The sequence below is a fragment of the Euleptes europaea genome, chromosome 10 (genome assembly GCF_029931775.1).
Source record: "Euleptes europaea isolate rEulEur1 chromosome 10, rEulEur1.hap1, whole genome shotgun sequence".
NCBI lineage: Eukaryota > Metazoa > Chordata > Lepidosauria > Squamata > Sphaerodactylidae > Euleptes > Euleptes europaea.
In genome coordinates, this window is record NC_079321.1 from 65,036,365 (window position 1) to 65,057,842 (window position 21,478).

The window sequence follows — 21,478 nt, forward strand, 5'->3', positions numbered from 1 at the left end:
TGGACTATAGAGGTAAGGGAAAAAAACCCTGAGGTTGCTACAGTCCAAAAAGGAAAACATGTATGGTTCTCTGGTCTCTCCAGCAATGATGTTACCTTCAAGGGAAGATTTAATACATCTCAAAGAAGGAACTTATGTTCTGAGTTCACAACCTTGTCCACTTAGATAGAGCTCAGAGCTTGCAGTGTCTTATATATGTGTATAATAGATACCACTTACTAGCTGCAAGTACAGCAGAAACCCCAGTTCCCTCACTTAACACAAATTTTAGAGATGTATGTTATAATAATACAAGCAGAGGACTCACAAGGACTTGTGGGGGCGTCTCATTTTCCCCTCCCCCAATATTTCCTCATTCTCTTCCCTGAAAGCCCTCATAGCATCTATCCTTCTCCTGTTTCCTTCGCTCCTTCCCACCCACCACATAGAGTTGCCAATCTCCAGGTGGGGCCTGAAGTTCTTCTGGAATTACAACTGATCTCTAGACTACAGAGATCACTTCCACTGGAGGCAACAGCAGCATCAGAGAACAGATTCTATGGTATACCATGGACAACAAATCCCTGCTGAGTGTCCTCTCCTCCAAAATCTCCATCTCCTGAAAACTCCACCCCCAAATCTCCAGGAATTTCCCAAGCCAGAGCTTAGCATCCCTACCTACTTGTCAACCTACCTTTATCTGAACCCCGTCTTTAGCTTTCCTTCCTTTCCTCCCTGTGCCTGGGAAACCTCTGGACCAGGTCTGTGGTGCCAGCTGTCAGGCCCAGCTGCACAGTGGGAAATGTGCAAAGACTTGCAGGGTTGCACCTTACTTCCCCCTGTATCCCCCTCTCCACAGTTTTTCCTTTTTCCCTCCTCCTGGCAGCCTCACATACTCTTCCCTTTCCCAGCTTCCTTCTCTCCTTCCCCCTCACTAACCAACCTTTCTTTTATCTGACCCCACAGTCTTCAGCTTTATTATTCATTTACTTTATACCCCACCTTTCTTCCCAATGGGGACCCAAAGCAGCTTACATCATTCTTCTGTCCTCCATTTTATCCTCACAATAATTCTGTGAGGTAGATTTGGCGGAGAGAGATTGACTGTCCCAAGGTCACCCAGGCTTCATGGCAGAATTGGGATTTGAACCTTGATCTCTCAGAGTGCCCTGATCCAACACTCTAAATCCTACACCACACAGGCTCTCATTTTTCCCTCCTTCCTTCCCACTGGTAGCTTCTCCCTGCGAAAAGTCTGGCCAGCTTGCAAAAGCTGTGTTCTAGTAAGTCTAGTAAGCTGCACAGGCGATACTGCCAGGACCACCAAGTCACACAACTTGTGCAGAGGCTGCCACGGGGCCCAGACGAATTGTGTGGCCTTATGTTGTTTGGTAGCCATCATCACACCAGGTAGCAAGTTTCCCTGGCTCTGGTGAGTCCTCCACCCAGTGGAGAAAGGAGGGGAGCAAGAGTGGACTGGGGAGGCCAAAATTGCCCTGTAAATGGTTCTCCCTTGTCTTGTACTGACAGAAAATGAGGCTTTTCTTCTGGCAGGGCTATTGTTGCCTAGCAAACCTCCATAATGGCCACAGAGGGCATTCATTTAGAAAGTATTGGCACTGCTTCTATTATTTTGAGGGTTTGTTTTTTCAGATTTTTCTGCAAACCTGGGACTCTTCTCAAGTTTGTAGAAAAATCTGTCTTGTCTGTTCATGGCTCCACTCTCCAAATGTAAGTATGAGAATTAGATACATTGACTGATCCTCAGGTGGTTTTCAGGAGCTGCATTGGGCATTCACACTGGGGCCCACACTTGGCCCCAATCATTGGTGCCTCCCCCCTGATTCCAGGGCTGTATTCAAGCGCAGTCCCACTTATTCCTGTCTCATGTGTGTGTCAACCCAGTTGTCTGCACTTTCTGAATTGGCTCCTTCTGTGCCACTCAACTTGCACTAAGATTTGGGAAAGTTTGGCCTCCCTGAGTTTTGTCTTTCCACTTGCACTGCAAACTAGGGTTGCCAGAGATGGTTCCTTTGCCTCCTTCAGTCCAAAGATGGTTTCATAACCTCCTTCAACACTTATGCAATGGGAGAAACTGCCACTACTGAGCCTCCTGGACATTCTTTCCTGGGTCATATTGTTCGTCCTTGTGCTGCATTATCTGTCAAACAAAAATGAAGTCTCATTTGCTCCATCAGCTTGGGAAGAAGATTAGTGATGGGGCTGGAGGCGCAGCAGTGGATACATTTTCACTGGTATATATACCAGGGGAAGTAACGATTGAAGCAAGGATATGGATTGTCTCGATCTCCTATTGGCTCAAAATAGCTTCACATCCCAAAGGCCTTGTTAACTTAATTTTGTATGACACTTTTGTTTCCCCCTGGTTGAGAAATCTGATGAATAAACTAGGCTACTATGGTCTCTCACAACATCTGCTCCTATCAATGGACTATCCACAGGCCAGAGCCCTGATCAGGCAAAGAGTTCTGGACGTGGAAAGACAGCATGACCTAAGTAGTACAATTGCAGCACTCTTACCAACGTGGTCCTGATGTCTTACCTTTCCCATTTAGATAGTCCAGACTATAGGAGAGCCTTCACCCTGATGCGTTGTAACGCACTCCCTTCAGCCGTTTTGGAAGGGAAATACAAAAAGATACCATATGCAGGACGATTATGCCCCTGCTCTGATGGGAGTACTGAGACCCTTGAGCACGTTGAGTTTGAATGCAAAATCTATAACAATACGAGAAGCTGTTCTTTCTGTATTATCGGGCCTCCCAGGGCAATCCAGAGCTTTTAGTCTTTCTAACATGTTCTCAGACAAGGATATGGAGATAACTTTTAAAGTGGCCAAATTTGGGTGGCAAGCTATGAGGATCAGGCATTCATGGGTCGAACTTAATGGTTGAGCGATTTTAGATTTATATTTATGCTAATTTCAATTATGTAATATTTTTAAAATTATGCGTTTAACAGCTTTTATGAGTGAGAGATTGTAAGAAGTTATAGGGGCACGCACTTGATACTCTTTTATATATGTTATGTTACATATGTATCTCTGTTATGTTTTTATGCTGGTCTTGGACCGTATTAAACTCGTTATTATTATTATTATTATACTTGTATATGTGTGCATGTGCGTGTACGTGCACATGTATATGTGCTCTGTGTACACTAGCATAACTAGTGTGGAGTATTCCAAGTGAGGGTCTTCATTGAGCACTTCAGTTCTAGAAAGCAAATATAAAGAGATGATTTAATTCATATTTAGCTTAGAAATCTCTTTGAGGAACATTAATTTAAGTTTTTTCCTTCTTGGGAAACAGATATAATTACACAACCACCTTACAGCTGCTGGGGTTAGATGAGGACATGGAGGAGGCCAGCAGCAAGGACCTAACCACCACGAAAGGGGCCTACTTGTCGCTCCTTTATTTGCGCCATTTAAGAATTAGAGAACTGCAGGTAAACCAAGTCCTCATAACTATGTTCAAATTATATTGTTTAGGGAGGCCAAGGCAGCGTAAGATACAGTTATGCATAATTCTCTTGTTTTTTGCCAGCGCATTTGCTTAGGAATCCTCAACTACTTCAGATCTATTGAAAGAACGCTCACTATCAGCACCTCAGGTCTGACCTTGAGCGCTGGTAATCTGGTCTCCACTGCTGAAGATCCTTGTTGGGTAAACGCAGCCAAAGGAGGTATAGGTGCCTTTGGTGGTCTTGGCTGCCATTGCTACATGCATTATACGCCAGCTGACTGTAAGGTGAGACATTCAGTAATGTTGTGAAATGTCTTCCTCTATGCACAGACACATGAAATCATGTAATACCACAGCGCAAATAAGCATGCCACGTTTTACAAAGAAAATCCCATATTTTACAGGATGTTCCTTAATAGAGTCTGGTGGGGAGATGAAAGACCATGTTTCTTCTGGAAGTATTTTTTGGGGTTACTGCACTCTGCAAAGCCATGTTTTCTCACCTGCCAGCATGCCTCTCCCAAGATGAGAACTGACCTGTGTGGCAAAGACAAAAACAAACTCCAACCAACCTCCTTGATCCCAGTTTTTCTGAAATACTAGAAGTGTTTGATTCTATAGAGTAACCAGCCTTCCACCATTCTAGTAGAAACACGTTTGCTTCAGGCCTGTTGTGACAAAATAGAGGCCTTCATGTTCTAAACTGCAGGGCAATTTAAATCACAATGGCAATTTAATGAATGCTCAAAGAGAAAAAAGATGGAAAGCTCCAAGGGTGATAATGGTCAAAGAGCAATGTGCAAACCTAATCTTCTGACTACAGCTCTGTGGGGGGAATCTTTGGTGCCCCCCCCCTTCTAGTTTGTTGTGCATGGCCCTCTCTGCCTGCTTCACTTACCAAAAAGCGGCCTAGAGAGATCTGGCTAGAAAAGGACCTTTACAGACAGAGAAGCATTCGTCCACAGTCATTCTTAAACATCATTCAAGCCATATGAGCAGTAAACCATTCAGTTTTATTGAACTTACAAGAAGAATATGAAGCAAAGGAGAAAGCAATATTTAACATATATGACAGTACTTAACAAACGTAAACATATTGACAGACAACAGATACAGAGGCCCCTGGGTCACTTCCAGAGAGAGAGACAGAGATGGCAACCATTCAAAGGGTCTGTGGTCTCTCAGTGGAAGGACAAAGAACTGGGGTTTAGGGTTGTTCCTTTATAGAGAGGAGAGGGGGTCCCATATGACCCCTCCCTGTCACATTCTTAGGAAATGAGTTTTCTGCAAATCATGACTTAATTGTTTAGAAATATCTTGTTCCATAATAATTCTTTCAGCGTCAGTTTTGATATCTGATTGTCTTGTCCATCCATCAATGTTCCCAAAACAATCTCCTCCTAGAGTGGGCAGACAATTTGCCGCCTGCTTGAACGGCCTTGATTTGGAGCACGCAATGTGCTTTGGGTGACTAGCTCCTGTGCCCTTTAGAGTCAAGAGCCTAATTAGAGCTGATGTCAGCTAAAAGTCAGGTCTTGTGTGACTATAGATTATAATATTAAGGTATGCATGTGGTTATTATTTTGTTAACCCAAACTCATTTAATATAAGCTAATATGTTTAAAAATTCTCACGACAAGCTCCTCATCAGGTGTAAATGAATGCCCATCTTTATGCTTGGGAGTTACCTTTTGTAGGGTGCAATAGAAAGAGGGTGGCTAACAAGCCCCAGAAAACTAAACATGGCCTTTTGGATCGTAGCCCAAATAATGGCAGGCTCAAATTTGGCAGGCACCTACTATAAAATGTATGATTAATCCTATAAGTACAAAATGCTGCTGCTGCTGCCTAGGTGACATTAACTCTTTATCTGCTGGGAACTATGGTCATTTATGCATGGGATTTTTACCTGAGGTTCGTCGCTCGCTAGACCCACACCTTCCTGTAGGGAATCTAGGCACCAACAGTCTCCAAGCTCAAATCAAATCCATACCCCTTTAAATGCTGCTTTGTAATTGGTTTACTTTGTAGTGCTTACTGTGAGAGAAAATCCCCCCCCAAACCCAATTGCCAAATAAAAAAGCATTTTAAGAAGAAAAAACAAAAAACAGAGCAATCTGAAAGGAGGAGGAGAGAAATCCAAGCCTCAGTTTTAAAAAGCTTTTCTTCTGCTCAGAAAGAACTCCGAGGAAGCAGGAAGCATTTGACTCTCTGCCTCTTCACATGCTGTTTTGTAATTGGCTGTGAGAGAGACCAAGCTTGTGTGTCCTGCACTTTGCCTTATGCACGGAGATTTTACCCGGGCTGATATCAGGGGAGAGGGAAGAATCAGGTTAACAGAGGAACGGTAAGGTCCAGGATTTATGAGGGCTGGCAGTGAGGTCATCTCTAATGGATGGAAAACTCATGCATATTTCCAAGGAACAACTGAGACAGACCGGAGGCAAACGTGAATGAAAGTACCCATGCATAAATGACCTATGCCTCTTTCTGCTTCTTATATGGCCCCCGTGTTTTCCTGTTCCTCCTGAATTCTTTCTTTCCTGCTCTGTTTCCTCATATTAGTTTTCTAAGAAATTTAAAATAAATCACATTGATTCCCTGGCACCTGTCCATTTAGTGTCAAGATGCAAATTAAATTTGTTCTTCCATCTGTTTTGAAAAGCAACCAACATTAGTTGGGTCATCATGTCTCCAGCTGCGTGTTACAAGGATACGATGAATGCAGGGCTGCTGTGCAGTGACTGGAATTCCAAACATGTTGTATGTCTCTAAAATTTGGATTGTGGCTGCAACATGCCTGGGGATCCTTGTTCAATTGCAGAGCACTTGGGGGGAGGGAAGAGGGAGAAGGTAACTCTTCCCAGCACTGCAGCCCTTCCCAGCAGCCCTTCCCTGGTCATTTTTTTGGCTGTTCTGCAGGCTGTTTTTAGGGTCACATTACCTATCTAGAGTTCCCATTGCAGAAGTCCAGCATCACATGAAGTTTGGTCCTGGGAAGAGATACAGCATATTGTGACTACAGTATTTTAGAAGTTCAGATAGAAGAACAATTTCAACAAATGTTATGTTCACTTGCAAAGACATCCACTATCTCTGCACATCATACAAGCGTATTGGGTTGGTGGGTTATTTCCCGCTGGTGTAAGGGTGCTTCCAGCAGTGCAGAGAGAACAACTTTTGCCAATTTTGGGGAAGAGGGGTGGATTCTCCAATTTGAGGGGGGGAGGTTTCCACAGTATGTGTACAATAGCTGGAAAAATCCTAGTTTGTTTGCTCTCCAATTTCCCCACCGTTTATGTGGACATTCAGAAGTAGGTTCCTCCAGAAGATATGAAATAACATGTAGATTCATCTAGGTAAAGCTGCTCCTTCAGGTTCCCTGGACTGTTTAAGGCTCTAAATGTGATCACCTGCCCTTTGAATTTCACTGGAGAACAAATTGGCAGTCAATGAAGGTGAAACAATAATGGAGTTATATACTGTGTCCATGATGGACAGCTGTCAGAATCTCTGCCTCTGTACTCTGCATCAGTTGCATTTTCTGAACATTTTTCAAACGTGGCCCCACTTTTGCGAGCACCGTGTTGATTCTGTATGGTCAAAGGGTCACAATGCACCGCAACGCTCTTTGTAATTTGTTCAATAATTTCTTGTTCTTGGTCACTGTGCAGGTTCACAGTTTGCAATTTATGGAATTTGCAGAAGTAGAAAATCACGATGATTTTTATACCACAGAAGACGCATACATTCACACACAGGATCAGCGAGGGGTTTATGTGATGTATGATGTTGCTCTCCAGGATCTGAAAGATCTAGAAAAGGAGCTTTTACTCTTGGCAACACAGTGCATCGAAACGGAGAAGGGTAAGATGGCCGCATGATCCCCCAGTTCTGCAATATCTTCAGTACAGACATTCAGAAGGGGACAGAGTTTGGGTGGGGATACTGATTGTACAGAGCCACATTCTGCCTGATTGTTTCCTTTACTGCACTAACTCTTTAGGTTTCTTTAGTTTGAGTTTGTATGTGTGTATAAACATCTGCATATCATTTTGTGAAAATGAATGTGACAGGTTCTGCATGCATACAGATAAAGCTGCTGAGGTTCTTCAGGATAAGATGTATGAAACAGGCAAGGCAATGCCTTTATTAAACCATCTTTTGTATGTGTAAGATTTTGAGAGCTCTATCAGAAAAACTTGCCTCCACCTTCCTGTAGCAATCAAGTCCATTAAGGGGTACCTTTATCTAGTCTGCATTTCCAGACAGCAGCTTCCTCCAGAGGGTGAACTATAGGTTAATTTGGCAAAGTTTAGGGTTGCCATTTTCTCTAGGTGAACTGATCTCTACCCGTTGTAATAGCAGGAGAACTCCAGCTAGTACTTGGAGGTTGGCAACCCTAGCAAGGTTCCCAAACCTATATTTGCCATGGCAATGTGACTAAGCAGGCATTGATGGCATGTTGTAGGAGGGAACTGGCAATGAAGGTTGCTTAACCCTTTCTGTACCTACCAGTTCTGCATGCAACCATACCTCAGATATGCTTGTTTCCAGTCTGGACAGGACCCAGGTGAACAAGTGGGGGACACAAGACCTTGGGTAACTTACACATGGTTGTTTACCCCATCTTGGATGGTACTTGGGAAGCAGGTTTGCTCCCATCTTCCCACCATTGTTGCACTTCAGTGCACCTCTCAGGTTTTCCCTCTCTTTCTTGTGATCTTTCCCAAAGATGCTTTGTTCCAACACTTTGTGGAATATCATACATTGTGGAAGTGAAAGTCCAGATCTTCCTGGTCCCACCCACATTGGCACCAGTTTCCGTGCCTTCGTTCCCCATCACCACCACTATGGCCGTTTCCTTTACCCAAGTGGAGGGCTGGTTTTTTCCCCCCTAAAATCAATAACTGAATATTGTTATAACATTATGACTCTGTCTGTCAGGTTCTCTGAATTCATAGCTTTCATGAAAAATACAAGTATTTTGTGGAGATACGCCCCAGGGAGTAACTATTTACCCCGCTGAGACATGTGGGTGAGATGAGGAGTATAAAATGTGATTAGGATGTATATATAGACTGCTGATTTATGATGAATTGTGTAAAGCAAGGAAGCCTTTTGCCAAGAAATGTGGATGTGAAGAAAAAAGCTTGTTCATATTTGAAATAGACATTATTACCTACAACTGGGTGTGATTGTTTCTGTGGAAGTTATTGTTGTGCTATTCTTTTTCTTTCAAAGACAACACAACATGCAGCGATTCTAGTAATGGTGCCTATTCTGGGTGGGCACATGCGTCTGTGGATCGATCTGCAATACTGCTTGACCTATGGACTTGTGAAAAAACTTTCTTAGAAAATAAATGGCAGGTAACACATATGCATTGATTCATAGGGTCGCCATGAGTCAGAAGCGACTTGACGGCACTTAACACACACACACAACACATATGCAACCCTATTTTGATTTTAAAATGAGAAATCTGAGAATCCACATTACAGTTCATTTGATAGATTTACCTGTGTGTTATAAAGCACATACAAAAAAGCTACACTGACTATCTTTTGTTGTGAGCTAAGGATGGGTGCTCAGAAAAATGGTTGGAGGAAAGGGGTTAGTCAGCACTTTCTCTTCCCTCTCCCTGCAAATATTCCACTCAAGATCCCATCTTTCTGTGACTGCTTTTGGTGATTATTTCCACGTTGTATGGGAGGAGCTGGGTAGAAACAAACACACAACTGTGTGAAATGCAAAAAAGTGTTAACTCTGAGCAATGGATGTCAATAAAGAGCATTTGTGGAATATAGTAATTTTATCCAAATTATTTTGGTGGGTTTTTTTTCCATTTTTCTATATAGACCAAAAGAATGCTTTAAAAATTATTTTGTTTTGCATATCTCTTCAGCTTCTGGATAGTTACTTTGAAGCTTATAATCATGCCTTAGATTCAGAAGAAAGATTTGCTTTGGCCCAAGTAATAACTGACATTATGTACAAACGCCCTCGATTTGATTTCCGCCTTGGATATTTCATAAACATCTATAAAGATGAGTGCATTTGCCTAAGGCTTCACCTACAGCTCATAAAGGATATATTGAACAAACAGGTAAGTATAATCTGACTTTTAAAAAACAGTATTCATGATTAATCCAAGACTGGACGTAAGCTTTGCAACTTGTTCTGAGTTCCAGGAATGGTTCTGATATTAGAATTTCCCCTTACAATAAATGATTATCATAGTGCATGTTTGAATTTCTGAAACTTTCTATTAGCAATGTAAATGTTAAATATGTATCAATCAATAAATCTAATTCTCAACATGGACAAATCTGTGGATCCGAAGACTGGGCCACAAACACAGAGTTTTCTACAAACCTGAAAAGAGCCCTGGGCTTGCAGAAAAATTTGAAATCTATAAAAAAATTACACTTGGTGTGATTTAAGATCCCCAAAAATAATAAGAAGCAGCACCTGTAGCTTTAAGAAACACTATCCCAGTGGCCATTATAGGGACCACTGTATTGCCAGCCCTCAAGCCTTGGTTTCCATCAGTAAAAGGCAGGGGTAGGGCTCTTTCCAGGACTGTTTTGGTCTTTGAAGAATGGTTTATAAGGGCCAAACCCAACAGCAACCACTGGGTAACTTGCTACCCATGTATGACTCACCCAGGCTTGGCAGCTCGCCAGTTTTCAACAGCAGCCATCCCCAAAAGCCAGTGTGGTGTGATGGTTACAGTTTCATAGTGGGATGTGGGAGACCCAGGATCAAATTCCTACTCTGCCCTGGAATCTTGCTGGGTGACCTTGGGCCAGTCGTACATTCTCAGCTCAACCTACCTCACAGGGTGGTTGGGAGAATAGAATAGAGGAGAGGAGATGTAAACTGTTTGAGTCCCCGTGAGGAGAAAAGTGGGATATAAATTAAGTAAATAAATATAGCTGAAGGAGGGGAGCAGATAAAAAATTGGTTGGTGGGTGGGTGGGAAGGAAAGAAGGAAGGAAGCAGGAAAAGGGAAGGGGCCATGGGGGCTTTCGGGGAATGGAAGAAGGAACTAGCAGGGGAAGGAAAAATTAGATGCTCCCTGCCAAGTCCTTGCAGGGCCCCCATTTATATTTATTGTTTCTCAAAATATTTAGTGATAAAGAGTATGGAAGGTGTTTTCACTAGTTAATTGCTGCAACTTGATTTTAAATACTTGTGCTGACATACCTAGAGAGCCACTGTGGTGTAGTGGTTAACAGTGTCAGACTAGTATCTGGGTGAACTGGGTTTGAATCCTCACTCGAGCCATGGAAGCTCTCTGGGTGACCTTGGGCCAGTCACTCTCTCTCAGCCTAACTTACCTCACAGGGTGGTTGTGAGGATAAAATGGAGGAGAGGAGAATGATGTCAGCCGCTTTGGGTCCCCACTGAGGAGAGAGGTGGGGTAAAAATCAAATAAATAAATAAATACATTCTTGCAACATCTCTGAAATACTAGCAAAATATTATGTTTTTTAACATTTCAAGAAATCCCTTCATTTAATCTTATGAAATATTTTTGTTTGGTTTGACTTGCAGATAGATAACCAGCGTAAATATAATCATAAGATTTGGCGTGATGGTCCCAAAGATGGCATCAGTGAATATGGTTTCCCCCCATATATTATTGCAAAACAATTAATTGCTGTGAATAACAGTCCGTGAGTAAAGTCAGTCTGTTTGGCTAAATGAGTCATGTGTATTATAACACAATCTGGTTTTGCTATCCTTGCTTAATTAAAATCTTGCAAACTCCCCAAAAAGTCTTGTTATTTACTACTTAATTTAAGCATCTCTGGATAAAATAAGCTGCTCAAACTGATCAACTGATAAATGGATCTCTCAGTTTAAGCAGTGCTATTTCTCATGCTTGAATTTTTAAGAACAATTCACCACTGGTAGGTGGAGTGGTGTTACTTGTTTGCCATGTATGTACATATACAATTATGAATTGATGCATATACATACATACATAGATACATACATACGCATCTTATTTTATAACTTCATAATCTAATTAATCTTCTTGCATGAAAATCTTGCATTTCAAGGTGATCCAATTAAAATTATCATGCTTGTATCACTCCATTTAAGATAAACTCATTATATAATGCCTTATTGTTCTCCTTTTGGGTTACTTTATTCAGTTCCTTTATCCTGAGCTTGACTAGGAAGATGATACACCATCCCAAATGTTTGTCCCTCCATTATATTTTAAAAGGGCCCTTTCTTTTTTTATTGTTTTTAAAGTCCAGCTTTGAAGAATATTTATTTGCTGGAGTTCCACCCCTCCCTTGGCCTGGTATCTTTAATCTCTAAAGCTTTGGATCACGTCCTCCAGGAATTCAACCAAATCTGTAGGCCAAAAACTGCCAGTGATGTAATTAATCTGGAGAAACGTGTACTGCAACTTGCATTGGATGAGTGGATGACCATGGAAAGTCCAGCGTCTTTTTATGGCCCTCAGATCCAAAAAGATGTAAGTTTTCCTTGTATCTCCTAAAGCTGAGGAAGGCTCATATTATATTTAAGCAACTTGATAATTTGCAGCCCAGTTCACAGATTATGATGTTTACCATAAGGAAAACTTCCACTTCGTGCAGTAATTGCAGCTATTTCATCAAGGACTTCAGAATAGTACTACACTGAGCCACTTTGAGTCTGAGGAAACAAGGTGGGATATAAACATTAGAAATAAACTGAAATAAATTGAAATTGGACAGGATCCCTCTATGTAGGAGGGATCCAACTTGGATTGGGTTACAGCAAACGAACAAATATGAGGTGAGATCCAGTCACTACCTTCCACTGAGTTAGTCTTCTTCTGATAGGGAAAAGGTTTCTCAGTCAGTGGACTGGGCGAATTCAGGGCTTTCCTTTGCTTGTGATGCTTTAAAATTCTCATGGCCCCTGTTACTTGCCACCCGCAACCACATTACTTCTAATGAAGATAGGATTGTCAGGTCCCTCTTTGCCACCGGTGGGAGGTTTTTGGGGCAGAGCCTGAGGAGGGTGGGGTTTGGGGAGGGGAGATACTTCAATGCCATAGAGTCCAATTGCTAAAGCGGCCATTTTCTCCAGGTGAACTGATCCCTATCGGCTGGAGATCAGTTGTAACAGCAGGAGATCTCCAGCTACTACCTGGAGGTTGGCAACCCTAAATGAAGAACTGATCTTTTAATGAAATAGCATATGAATCTTTCTGTTTCTTTAGTTACTTTGGCATCAAGCAAGGTCTTCAGAATAAATCTATATGTCTGTGAGCTCTTTTTTAGGGTGGCATTGCCATTAAAATAAACCAGAGCTTTCTCTACTAGGAGAGATACTACTATTTGTTTATTAAAACCTCACCAGCATTAACTGTTTAGCGGGAAACTGTGATGGCATTAAGATGCTTGATTTGTTTTTATGTTCACCAACCTAGTTCATCTTTTTCCAACAATGTGGGCAGGATTTTAAAAAGTTAGTGACAAAAGTGTATTAAATATTCATTTTTCTTGATTGTTTATAACTAGTATGCTTTCCTGATAGTTGTTCATGGATGTTCTGGTTGAAGATCCTTCTCTTGTAAGAGAGATTGCTATGTCAGCGCTGACATCCACAACAGAAGAAGAACAGAAACAGGGCAAAGAAAAACACACATTTGTTGTGAATATTTTTTCAAGGCTCCTGGAACTTCTAACTCTTCGTCATCGACTGATAGAAGCAGCAGTAGAGAGTGCACAGCTGGGCAGGTTAGCAGTGGCCTCTGAAGTTGACAATTATGGAAGTTCTACCAAATTTTCTGTGAATAAATATTGATAAGCATTTTTCAGCTTTTACTTCCATCTTTTTGCATCTTTTTATAAAAATGTGCATTCTGGTTTTGACCAATTATTATACTAGCATTCTTGTTGATATTTATTTCTCTCCTTTCTTATACCCTTAACTAAAATGCCCCATAGACACATGAAGCTGCCTTATACTATATCAGACCCTTGGTCCATCAAAGTCCGTATCATCTGCTCAGACAGGCAGCGGCTCTCCAGGGTCTGGGCAGGGGTCTTTCACATCACCTACTTGCCTAGTCCCTTTAACAGGAGATGCCAGAGATTGAACCTGGGGGCTTCTGCATGCCAAGCAAATGCTCTACCACTGAGCCACAGCCCCTCCCCAAATGAACACATGAAGTTGCCTTATATTGAATCAGACTCTTGGCCCATCAAAGTCAGTATTGTCTACTCAGTCTGGCAGTGGCTCTCCAGGGTCTCAGGCAGAGGTCTTTCACATCACCTACTTGCCTAGTACGTTTAACTGGAGATGCCGGGGACTGAACCTGGGGCCTTCTGCATTCCAAGCAGATGCTCTACCACTGAGTCACAGCCCTACACATTGATTCACACCCACTATGATTTTTAAAAATCCTCCTTTGGCTCTAGTGCTTGTAATTCACACCCACTATGATTTTTAAAAATCCTCCTTTGGCTCTAGTGCTTGTAATACAAATGTTCACTGCTTGTAGTGCTTTCTTTTGATTGCAAGTTGGGTACTTTTACCCTCAAACTCTTGTAATTAATAATTATGGTTCCCAAGCAGCACTGGAAGAACAAGCACCCAAAGTTATAAGTGCATTTAGATCTCTTTTTTTAAGCAACCATTTTCAAATTGTTCACTTAGTAAGCTTGTAATTTGCAGCCCACATATGATTCAAGTGGAGTTGGATTCATCCATCACTATTTTACACCCTTGTTAGTAATCTTATCAATATTAATGGACAGCCATCATGGTGTAGTGGTTAGGAGCGGTGGACTCTAATCTGGTGAACTGGGTTGGTTTCCCCACTCCTACACATAAAGCCACACCTGCTTGATGACCTTGGTCTAGTCACAGTTCTCTCCAAACTCTCTCAGCCTTACCTACCTCACATGGGTCATTTATGCTGGATAATTAGTAGTGCGTTCCAGACTGAAGTGCCTTGCATATTTTTTTGAGTTTTTCACACTGAACCGTCATTCAGGAAGTGACTGCGAAGCCAGCGCATACCTGCTTTGCATTTCTTAAGAGCCCCTTTAATGCAACCTTTTGTGTTTGCTCCGCCCCCACCTCGAAGAATCCCCTCAAAAAAGCATGCAAAATCACAGCCACGAGTTAGCTATGCAAACGGCAGTTGCTAATGGAAGGAACGAAGGAGCAGGCGAGTGGGGGGGATTTCTCATTTTTCGTCGGAACCATTAAAAGGCATTTTAAAGGTCACATTTTTAAAAAGAGCTTTGAGCGAGCATCAAAATTGACCCTGCATAAATGGCCAAGGTGTTTGTTGTGGGGAGAGGAAGAGAAGGTGATTGTAAGCTGGTTTGAGACTCCTTAAAGGTAGAGAAAATTGGGATATGAAAACCAACTCTTCTTCTTTAAATACATTTTAACAAGGTGGACATTGTCAGAAGAAGCAATACTTGCTATATTCTTGATGACACTGTTAGTAAGTACAAAAAATTACAAAGTGAATCCTGTTTTGTATGAAAAATATTACAATGGGTTTTGGAATATGTGCATGTTTCCTTTCCTGTAGACTCTACAAAGAATTTGCAGGAGAAATGGGTTTTGATGAATTCCATTTGTACTTAAGGCCTGTGTTCTTTGAGTTTGCAACTCACAAAGAGAAAGCAGATCATCTCCCACCAATATTCATTACTTCTCTTCTTGAGGATGACAGTGGTGTGGATAGGTAAGCTACGAGTTTTTTACACCAGACTCAAGAGTTTTAGTCTACTTCAGGATTCCTTGCCCAGCAATATTTATTAGCACAAACAAGCTGAATGCTCGTTCCAACTTAGGTAGAGTATAAAAGAGAGTCTGGAACAGTTGTTGAACCTTGGCTGGTTGTACTCTGAATGGAAAGTCCATGCAAATATAAGTACACTGGAAGTCAAATATGCACAGCTGCCAGTACCTAACCTGGCCACCCAGCCAATGCTCAGTTGCAACAAAGGGCCCTTCACTATGGCCATTCTATCTGCATGCCAATGCATCAGGTTATGGCTTTGCCCCCCCCCCCCCGCCCTTTCAGGAATGGGCTGCCTATTCTCAAGTTGTTTAGGAAATATTTCTCTCTTGCAGGTATATTCCATCCAGCTTAGTGTTAAGCATCCAGGATATTGACAGTCAAATTGGAAAATTTAGCTTTCATACAAGAGAGAGCGTTCTTCAGGTGACAATGTTTTTCTATTAATCACAACACTGCACAATAAGTGTATTTTATTTCTTCCCATGAGGGTCTGTTTTGCATGCAGCACTGTAATTTGTATTATCTTTTATAACTGCTACTTGATAATTTCAGTCAGCTTTTGTAAACAAGGTTGGTACAAGGAGAAAGACTGCAATGTGGAGCATCTGTATCCTTCGACAAGTGTTTTTTGTCTGTCCTGAATCTATTGTCCATCAACTACGTTGGGTGGCCTCAAGTGCTTGTATTAGGGGAGGGAGAGAAAAAGTTATCTCTATCTACTTTCTCTACCCCATGCACAATTTTATCATGTCCTCCTTCCCCTGGCCATCTTTTTTCTAAATTGAAAAGTCCCATACTTTTTAGCCTTTCCTCAGAGGAAAAGAACAGATCATTTTCAAAGCCATGCTATAGAACTACGCAGTCCTTCTGGATCCTGCAGTATAAATTCAAAAACTACAATCCAGCCCAAACTGAAAACACTTCTTTTCATGGGAAAATTCACTGTTTAATTTGGTTGCAATTTTTTTAATCCTCAGTTAGAAAGAAAATGAGTTGTGAGTGTTTTCCACAGAAACTAACTTTAAATTTCAAATGTAGCACTTATGAGTTGAAGTAACTAATTATATACAATTAACACATAATAAATATTGCGAACAATATGGAATAGATCATGTCTCTTGTGGGCCTTCCTTCTGGAAACTACACCAGAAAAGTTGTGATCTTGGGGAGGAAACATTCATTATTCCCTGAAGAAAAAAATAATGCCTGAATTACCCCCTGCTCTAAATTGCCATTAGAAATTTTCTTACTTATACTTCTGATTTATTCCATGTCCTTTTCCCACTTTATAATTTTGTGTTACATTCTAAATTCCATATTCCCAGAATCTGGAACATGAAAAAGACATATACTCCTTAAACATGTTTATAGCACTTTTTGCGAAACTGAAAGTTTATGTAGCAATGCCATGGATGCATTTTGTAACTTTGCATTATAGATATATAACTATCCATCTTTCTTTGCCTCTACCTTTCAGCTCTTATTGCACTCTGGAATAGAAAACTTGCAGATCACTCTTGCCTGTCAAGTCACTCAGAAAAATACGCTCCTTGTTGCTGTTCAGCAGGCTGCATTGTGCCATATGATGCAGCCCACACAAACTGTAGACGTGAAGGTAAGTTGTGTTTGCAGAATGCGCCTCTCCTTCCTGCCGAAGCCTCCTGCATCCCCTGAAAGGCAGGTCCTGAGGCATGGAGGGCCCTTAAACAGCTTGAAATGCGGCCCAGGTAGCTGGAGAGGAATTGGCAGAAATCCCATCTCCCTTCGTGGCCACAAATATCACATAGGATCGCTTATCTGTCTTATGTAATAGGCGGTGTTGGTGTTCTGTGTAAAGATGGGATACATGTCCCTCAAATTTCAGGAAGGGAGCCAGAGCATGAGGAGTCAGAGCAGCTCAGCAAGTGAAAGAAGTTCAACTGTCGGGACAGAAACAGAAAACCAATTCCTGGCAACAGCAGCACTGATCTCTTATTCCCTTGTGCGTTTTGCAGCTGGACACTTGAGCGTAAAGAGGTAGTTTGATGCAATAATGGAGTACAGAGACCCTTCCAAGCTTGTTTCTATGTACATAACTGCTCATTAAGATTTCATTGTGAGGCTGTAATTCTTAGTGTGCTTACCAGGAAGGGAGTATCATCTCTTCCAAAAAGTTAATCAGCACTTGCATAGGCCCCATTCCATTTACACTTAACTCAACAGCATGTGGGAGTTGCATCCCCATGATGCGATCTTAGGATCTATGAAGGACTGCTGGGGCTGAGTGGATGGAGCCCGTTGCCTGGGTCTTTGCCAGCTGATCATTGTCCTAAGGCTATGTGAACCACGATTAATATCATTTAATTGCATACCAACATGAATATAACTGGAACTGCATATGTGATGGAAGTGTTAGCATAATTTATTCATAGCTGCATAGAATAGACCAGCGGTTCCCAAACTTTTTGAGTCATGGAGCATTTTTCAGGAGAGAAATTAGTCACGGAGCACTAATTTTCACCTAGCACCTATATACTAAACTGAATGACAGTCGTATTTTTCTTTCTTATCTCATCACAGAGCACTAGGAGATGTTTCCGTTTGGGAACCACTGGAATAGAGTATATGGGGGAGTACAGAGTTAGAAAACAGCAATTGGGATGGGAGGAGAGGAAGATGTTAAGGATCTTAATAGATTTATTTAGACAGATAAGGAATTATTAGAGAAACCAGATAGGGCATCACGGGTTAGCTGGGGCTGAAAGATTCTTTGTACTGATTATGTGTTGCAGTATGAGAAAGTGACTTTTACATGGTTTGAATGAGGCACATACATATATGTTCAGTCTGTTTAACAGCATAGGTATTTAAAATCTATAGCTATCCGATAAATATTCCCAGCTTTCAAACATCCACCTTGCCTGCAAACAAAGTCTATATTTCCAGTACTTATCTCAAAGACAGCGCTTCCATTTATTTTCCAGATCTCCAGAAGCTTTTATTTCAATTCAGTTGGAGAAACAAGGTCCCCGGGACATTATGCTGAACGCATTCATTCAAAAGAAACAAATACTGGGAAGCAGAATGCAAAATCCAGTAAGTCAAGAGATTTTTTAGGCATTTTAAGAGATCTTTAAAATACCCTAAATAGAATTGACAAGTATGTTCAGAATTTTGAATGTTTAAAGAATCATATCAAGTCAATTCTGTCGTCTCATTTACAGTAAACAACCACAAACTTCTTTTTAAAAAATAGAGCTAGATCAATTATACAGTATTTATCATTCGTATAGGATAAAATTTTATAATTCTTTAGTTGGCACCCACAGGAAGAATATTTAGATCAGCTTAAAACTAGCTGCTTTATACACGTCAGCCACTTTCTGCTACTATTAGAAAGACACCTTCACTGTTACTATAGTAAATCTGATATCCATGTTGTCTTTATCCATTTGTCTTTATCCTAACAGCTGGGGATAATTAGTGCATCTTTTAAGGAAGGCGGGGTACCAGACAGTGAAAGGTTGTTGGCCCCCACTGAAAAAGCTGCACCTTGAAGATTTACTAATCAGATATCACCCTGTTTCCAGTATTGTCTCTTTGGACTAAAGTTGCGTAGTGAGTTTTGGCTTTATGGTAGCAAGACAGATGTCATCACCCCACATAGAGAACACTGCAGTAATCTAATCTAGGTGTAACGAGGGCGTATGCCACAATGGCCAGATCATTTCTGCCCAGGAAAGGCCATGGCTGACTAACCAGTCGAAAATGGTAAAAGGCACTCTTGGCCACATCTGCCACCTGCTTATCCAGCAGTAGCACTGGGTCCAAGAGCACCCCCAGACTATGGACTTGTTCCTTCAAGGGGAGTGCAACCCCATCCAGACCAGGTGACACCATAAATCTTGCATCAGACCTTCCGCTCACCAGTAGCACTTCCATCTTGTCAGAATTAAGCCTCCCATTTACTCCGCATCTACTTGAAAACTGCCTTTAGGCATTGGTTTAGGGTTTCTACAGTCTCCAAGGGATCAGCCAGAAGTGTGAAATAGATCTGAGTGTCATCCGTATATTGGTGACAACCCATCCCAAATCTCATGATGACATCAGCAAGCATTTTCATGTAGATGTTAAAAAGCATACGGGGCAAGATGGAACCTTGTGGGACCCCACAGCATGGAGGCCAAGGGGCCAAACAGCAGTCCCCCAGCACCACCTTCTGAAACCTACCTGCCAGGTAGGAATAGAACCACTGCAGAATGGTGCCTCTCAACCCCAGTCTGAAAAAACGATCCAGAAGAATACCATGACTGATGGTATCAAAAGCCTTTGAGAGGTCCAGGAGAATCAACAGAGTTCAATGAATCATAGAATCATAGAGTTGGAAGGGGCCATAAAGGCCATCTAGTCCAACCCCCTGCTTAATTCAGGATCAGCATTGAGCATCCCTAACAAGTGTTTGTCCAGCCTCTACTTAAAGACTGCCAGTGAGGGGGAGCTCACCACCTTCGTAGCTAGCTGATTCCACTGTCGAACAACTCTTACTGTAAAAAAAGTTTCCTTAATATCCAGCCAGTACCTTTTCACCTGCAATTTAAACCCGTTATTGCGAGTCCTATCCTCTGCTGTCAATAGGAACAGCTCCCTGCCCTCCTCTAAGCGACAGCCCTTCAAATACTTAAAGAGAGCAATCATGTTCCCCTCTCAAACTCCTCTTATCCGAACTAAACATTCCCAAGTCCCTCAGCCTTTCCTCATAGGGCTTGTTCTCCAGCCCCTGATCATCCTCATCGCTCTCCTCTGTACCCACTTGATTCTGTCCACATCCTTTTTGAAGTGAGGCCTCCAGAACTGCACATAATACTCCAGGTGCGGCCTGACCAATGCAGTGTACAGCGGAACTATAACATCTTGCAATTTGGATGTTATGCCTTTGTTGATGCACCCCAAGATCTTATTAGCATTTTTTGTCACTGCATCACACTGGCTGCTCATATTTTACTTAATGTTCACCTGTATCCCAAGATCTTGTTCACACACACTGCTACCCAGAAGTGTATCCCCCATCCAATATGCATGTCCCTCATTTTTGTTACCCAGATGTAGAAATTGGCCCTTATCCTTGTTGAATTGACTCTTGTTCACATCCACCCACTTTTCCAATGTGTTCAGATCTCGTTGAATTCTATCTCTTATCTTCTGGTGTGTTCGCCGCTCCTCCCAATTTGGTGCCACCTGCGAATTTAATGAGTAGTCCCTCCACACCCTCATCCAGATCATTTATAAAAATATTGAAAAGTACAGGGCCCAGAACCGAACCCTGTGGAACCTCACTAGACATCTCTCTCCATTCAGATGAAATGCCATTGACAACTAGTCTTTGAGTGTGGTTCTCCAACTAGTTCCCTATCGACCTAACTATCCTAGGGTCCAGTCCACAGTCCTCTAGTTTACCCATCAGAACATCATGGGGAACCCTGCCAAAAGCCTTACTGAAATCCAGGTAAACAACATCGACCACATTCTCTCAATCCAGTAAGCTCATCACTCAATCAAAGAAGGAAATGAGGTTGGTCTGGCAGAACTTGTGGGGACAAATCCATGCTGACTTCCCTGGATCACCAAGTTGTCTTTCAGATGCTTGCCGACTGATCTCTTTAATATCTGCTCCCTGTGTCCATCTTTGGGTGCTGGTCATCTGCCCAGGTGACCAAGGCTGTTCAGTCCCATAACCAGCTGGAAAGGATCCAAACAATTTGCCTCATCCAAGAAAACTTGAAGTTGTCAAACCACCACGTGTTCCATCACCTTGTTCAAGAATGGAACATCTGAGACTGATCAGTAGTTATTGAGATCTCCTGGGTTCAGGGTAGGCTTCTTTAGAAGTGGGTGCACGACAGCCTGTTTCAAGGATGAGGTGACCACCCCCTCCATCAAGAAGGCATTAACCATCTCTTAGACCCAGTCAACCCTCACCCCAGGCAGATTTAATTAGCCAGAAAGGTCAATGCGAATAGGTGGTAGGCCTTGAACCTCCAAGGCTACTGTCCACATCCTCAGACTGAAAAAACTGAAAAGTATCCCAAACAACTGGTCTGGTTGGCACCCTGGCACCATCTGATCCTGTCACTGCTAATGTAGAGTTCAAGTTGGGACAGTTATGAGAGAGCTAGATTATCTCAGCGGGCCAACTCCTCTTGTATGCCAGATCCCAACAGGCCTCTAACTTCCCAGAACATTTCTG

The 21,478-nt window shown here is 42.0% G+C and overlaps 1 protein-coding gene across 1 annotated transcript; it reads left to right on the forward strand.

The window, feature by feature from the left end:
• Positions 1-3,339: 3,339 nt before the first annotated feature.
• Positions 3,340-18,791, forward strand: LOC130483446 (uncharacterized). The gene is made up of 14 exons (XM_056856204.1): positions 3,340-3,450; positions 3,549-3,752; positions 7,142-7,334; positions 8,712-8,839; positions 9,376-9,576; positions 11,031-11,152; positions 11,742-11,970; positions 13,023-13,225; positions 15,040-15,195; positions 15,588-15,678; positions 16,733-16,870; positions 17,120-17,271; positions 18,219-18,330; positions 18,705-18,791. The coding sequence occupies exons 1-14, from the start codon at positions 3,358-3,360 to the stop codon at positions 18,789-18,791; spliced, it is 2,109 nt and encodes a 702-aa protein (XP_056712182.1). The 5' UTR covers positions 3,340-3,357.
• The last annotated feature ends 2,687 nt before the right edge of the window (positions 18,792-21,478 follow it).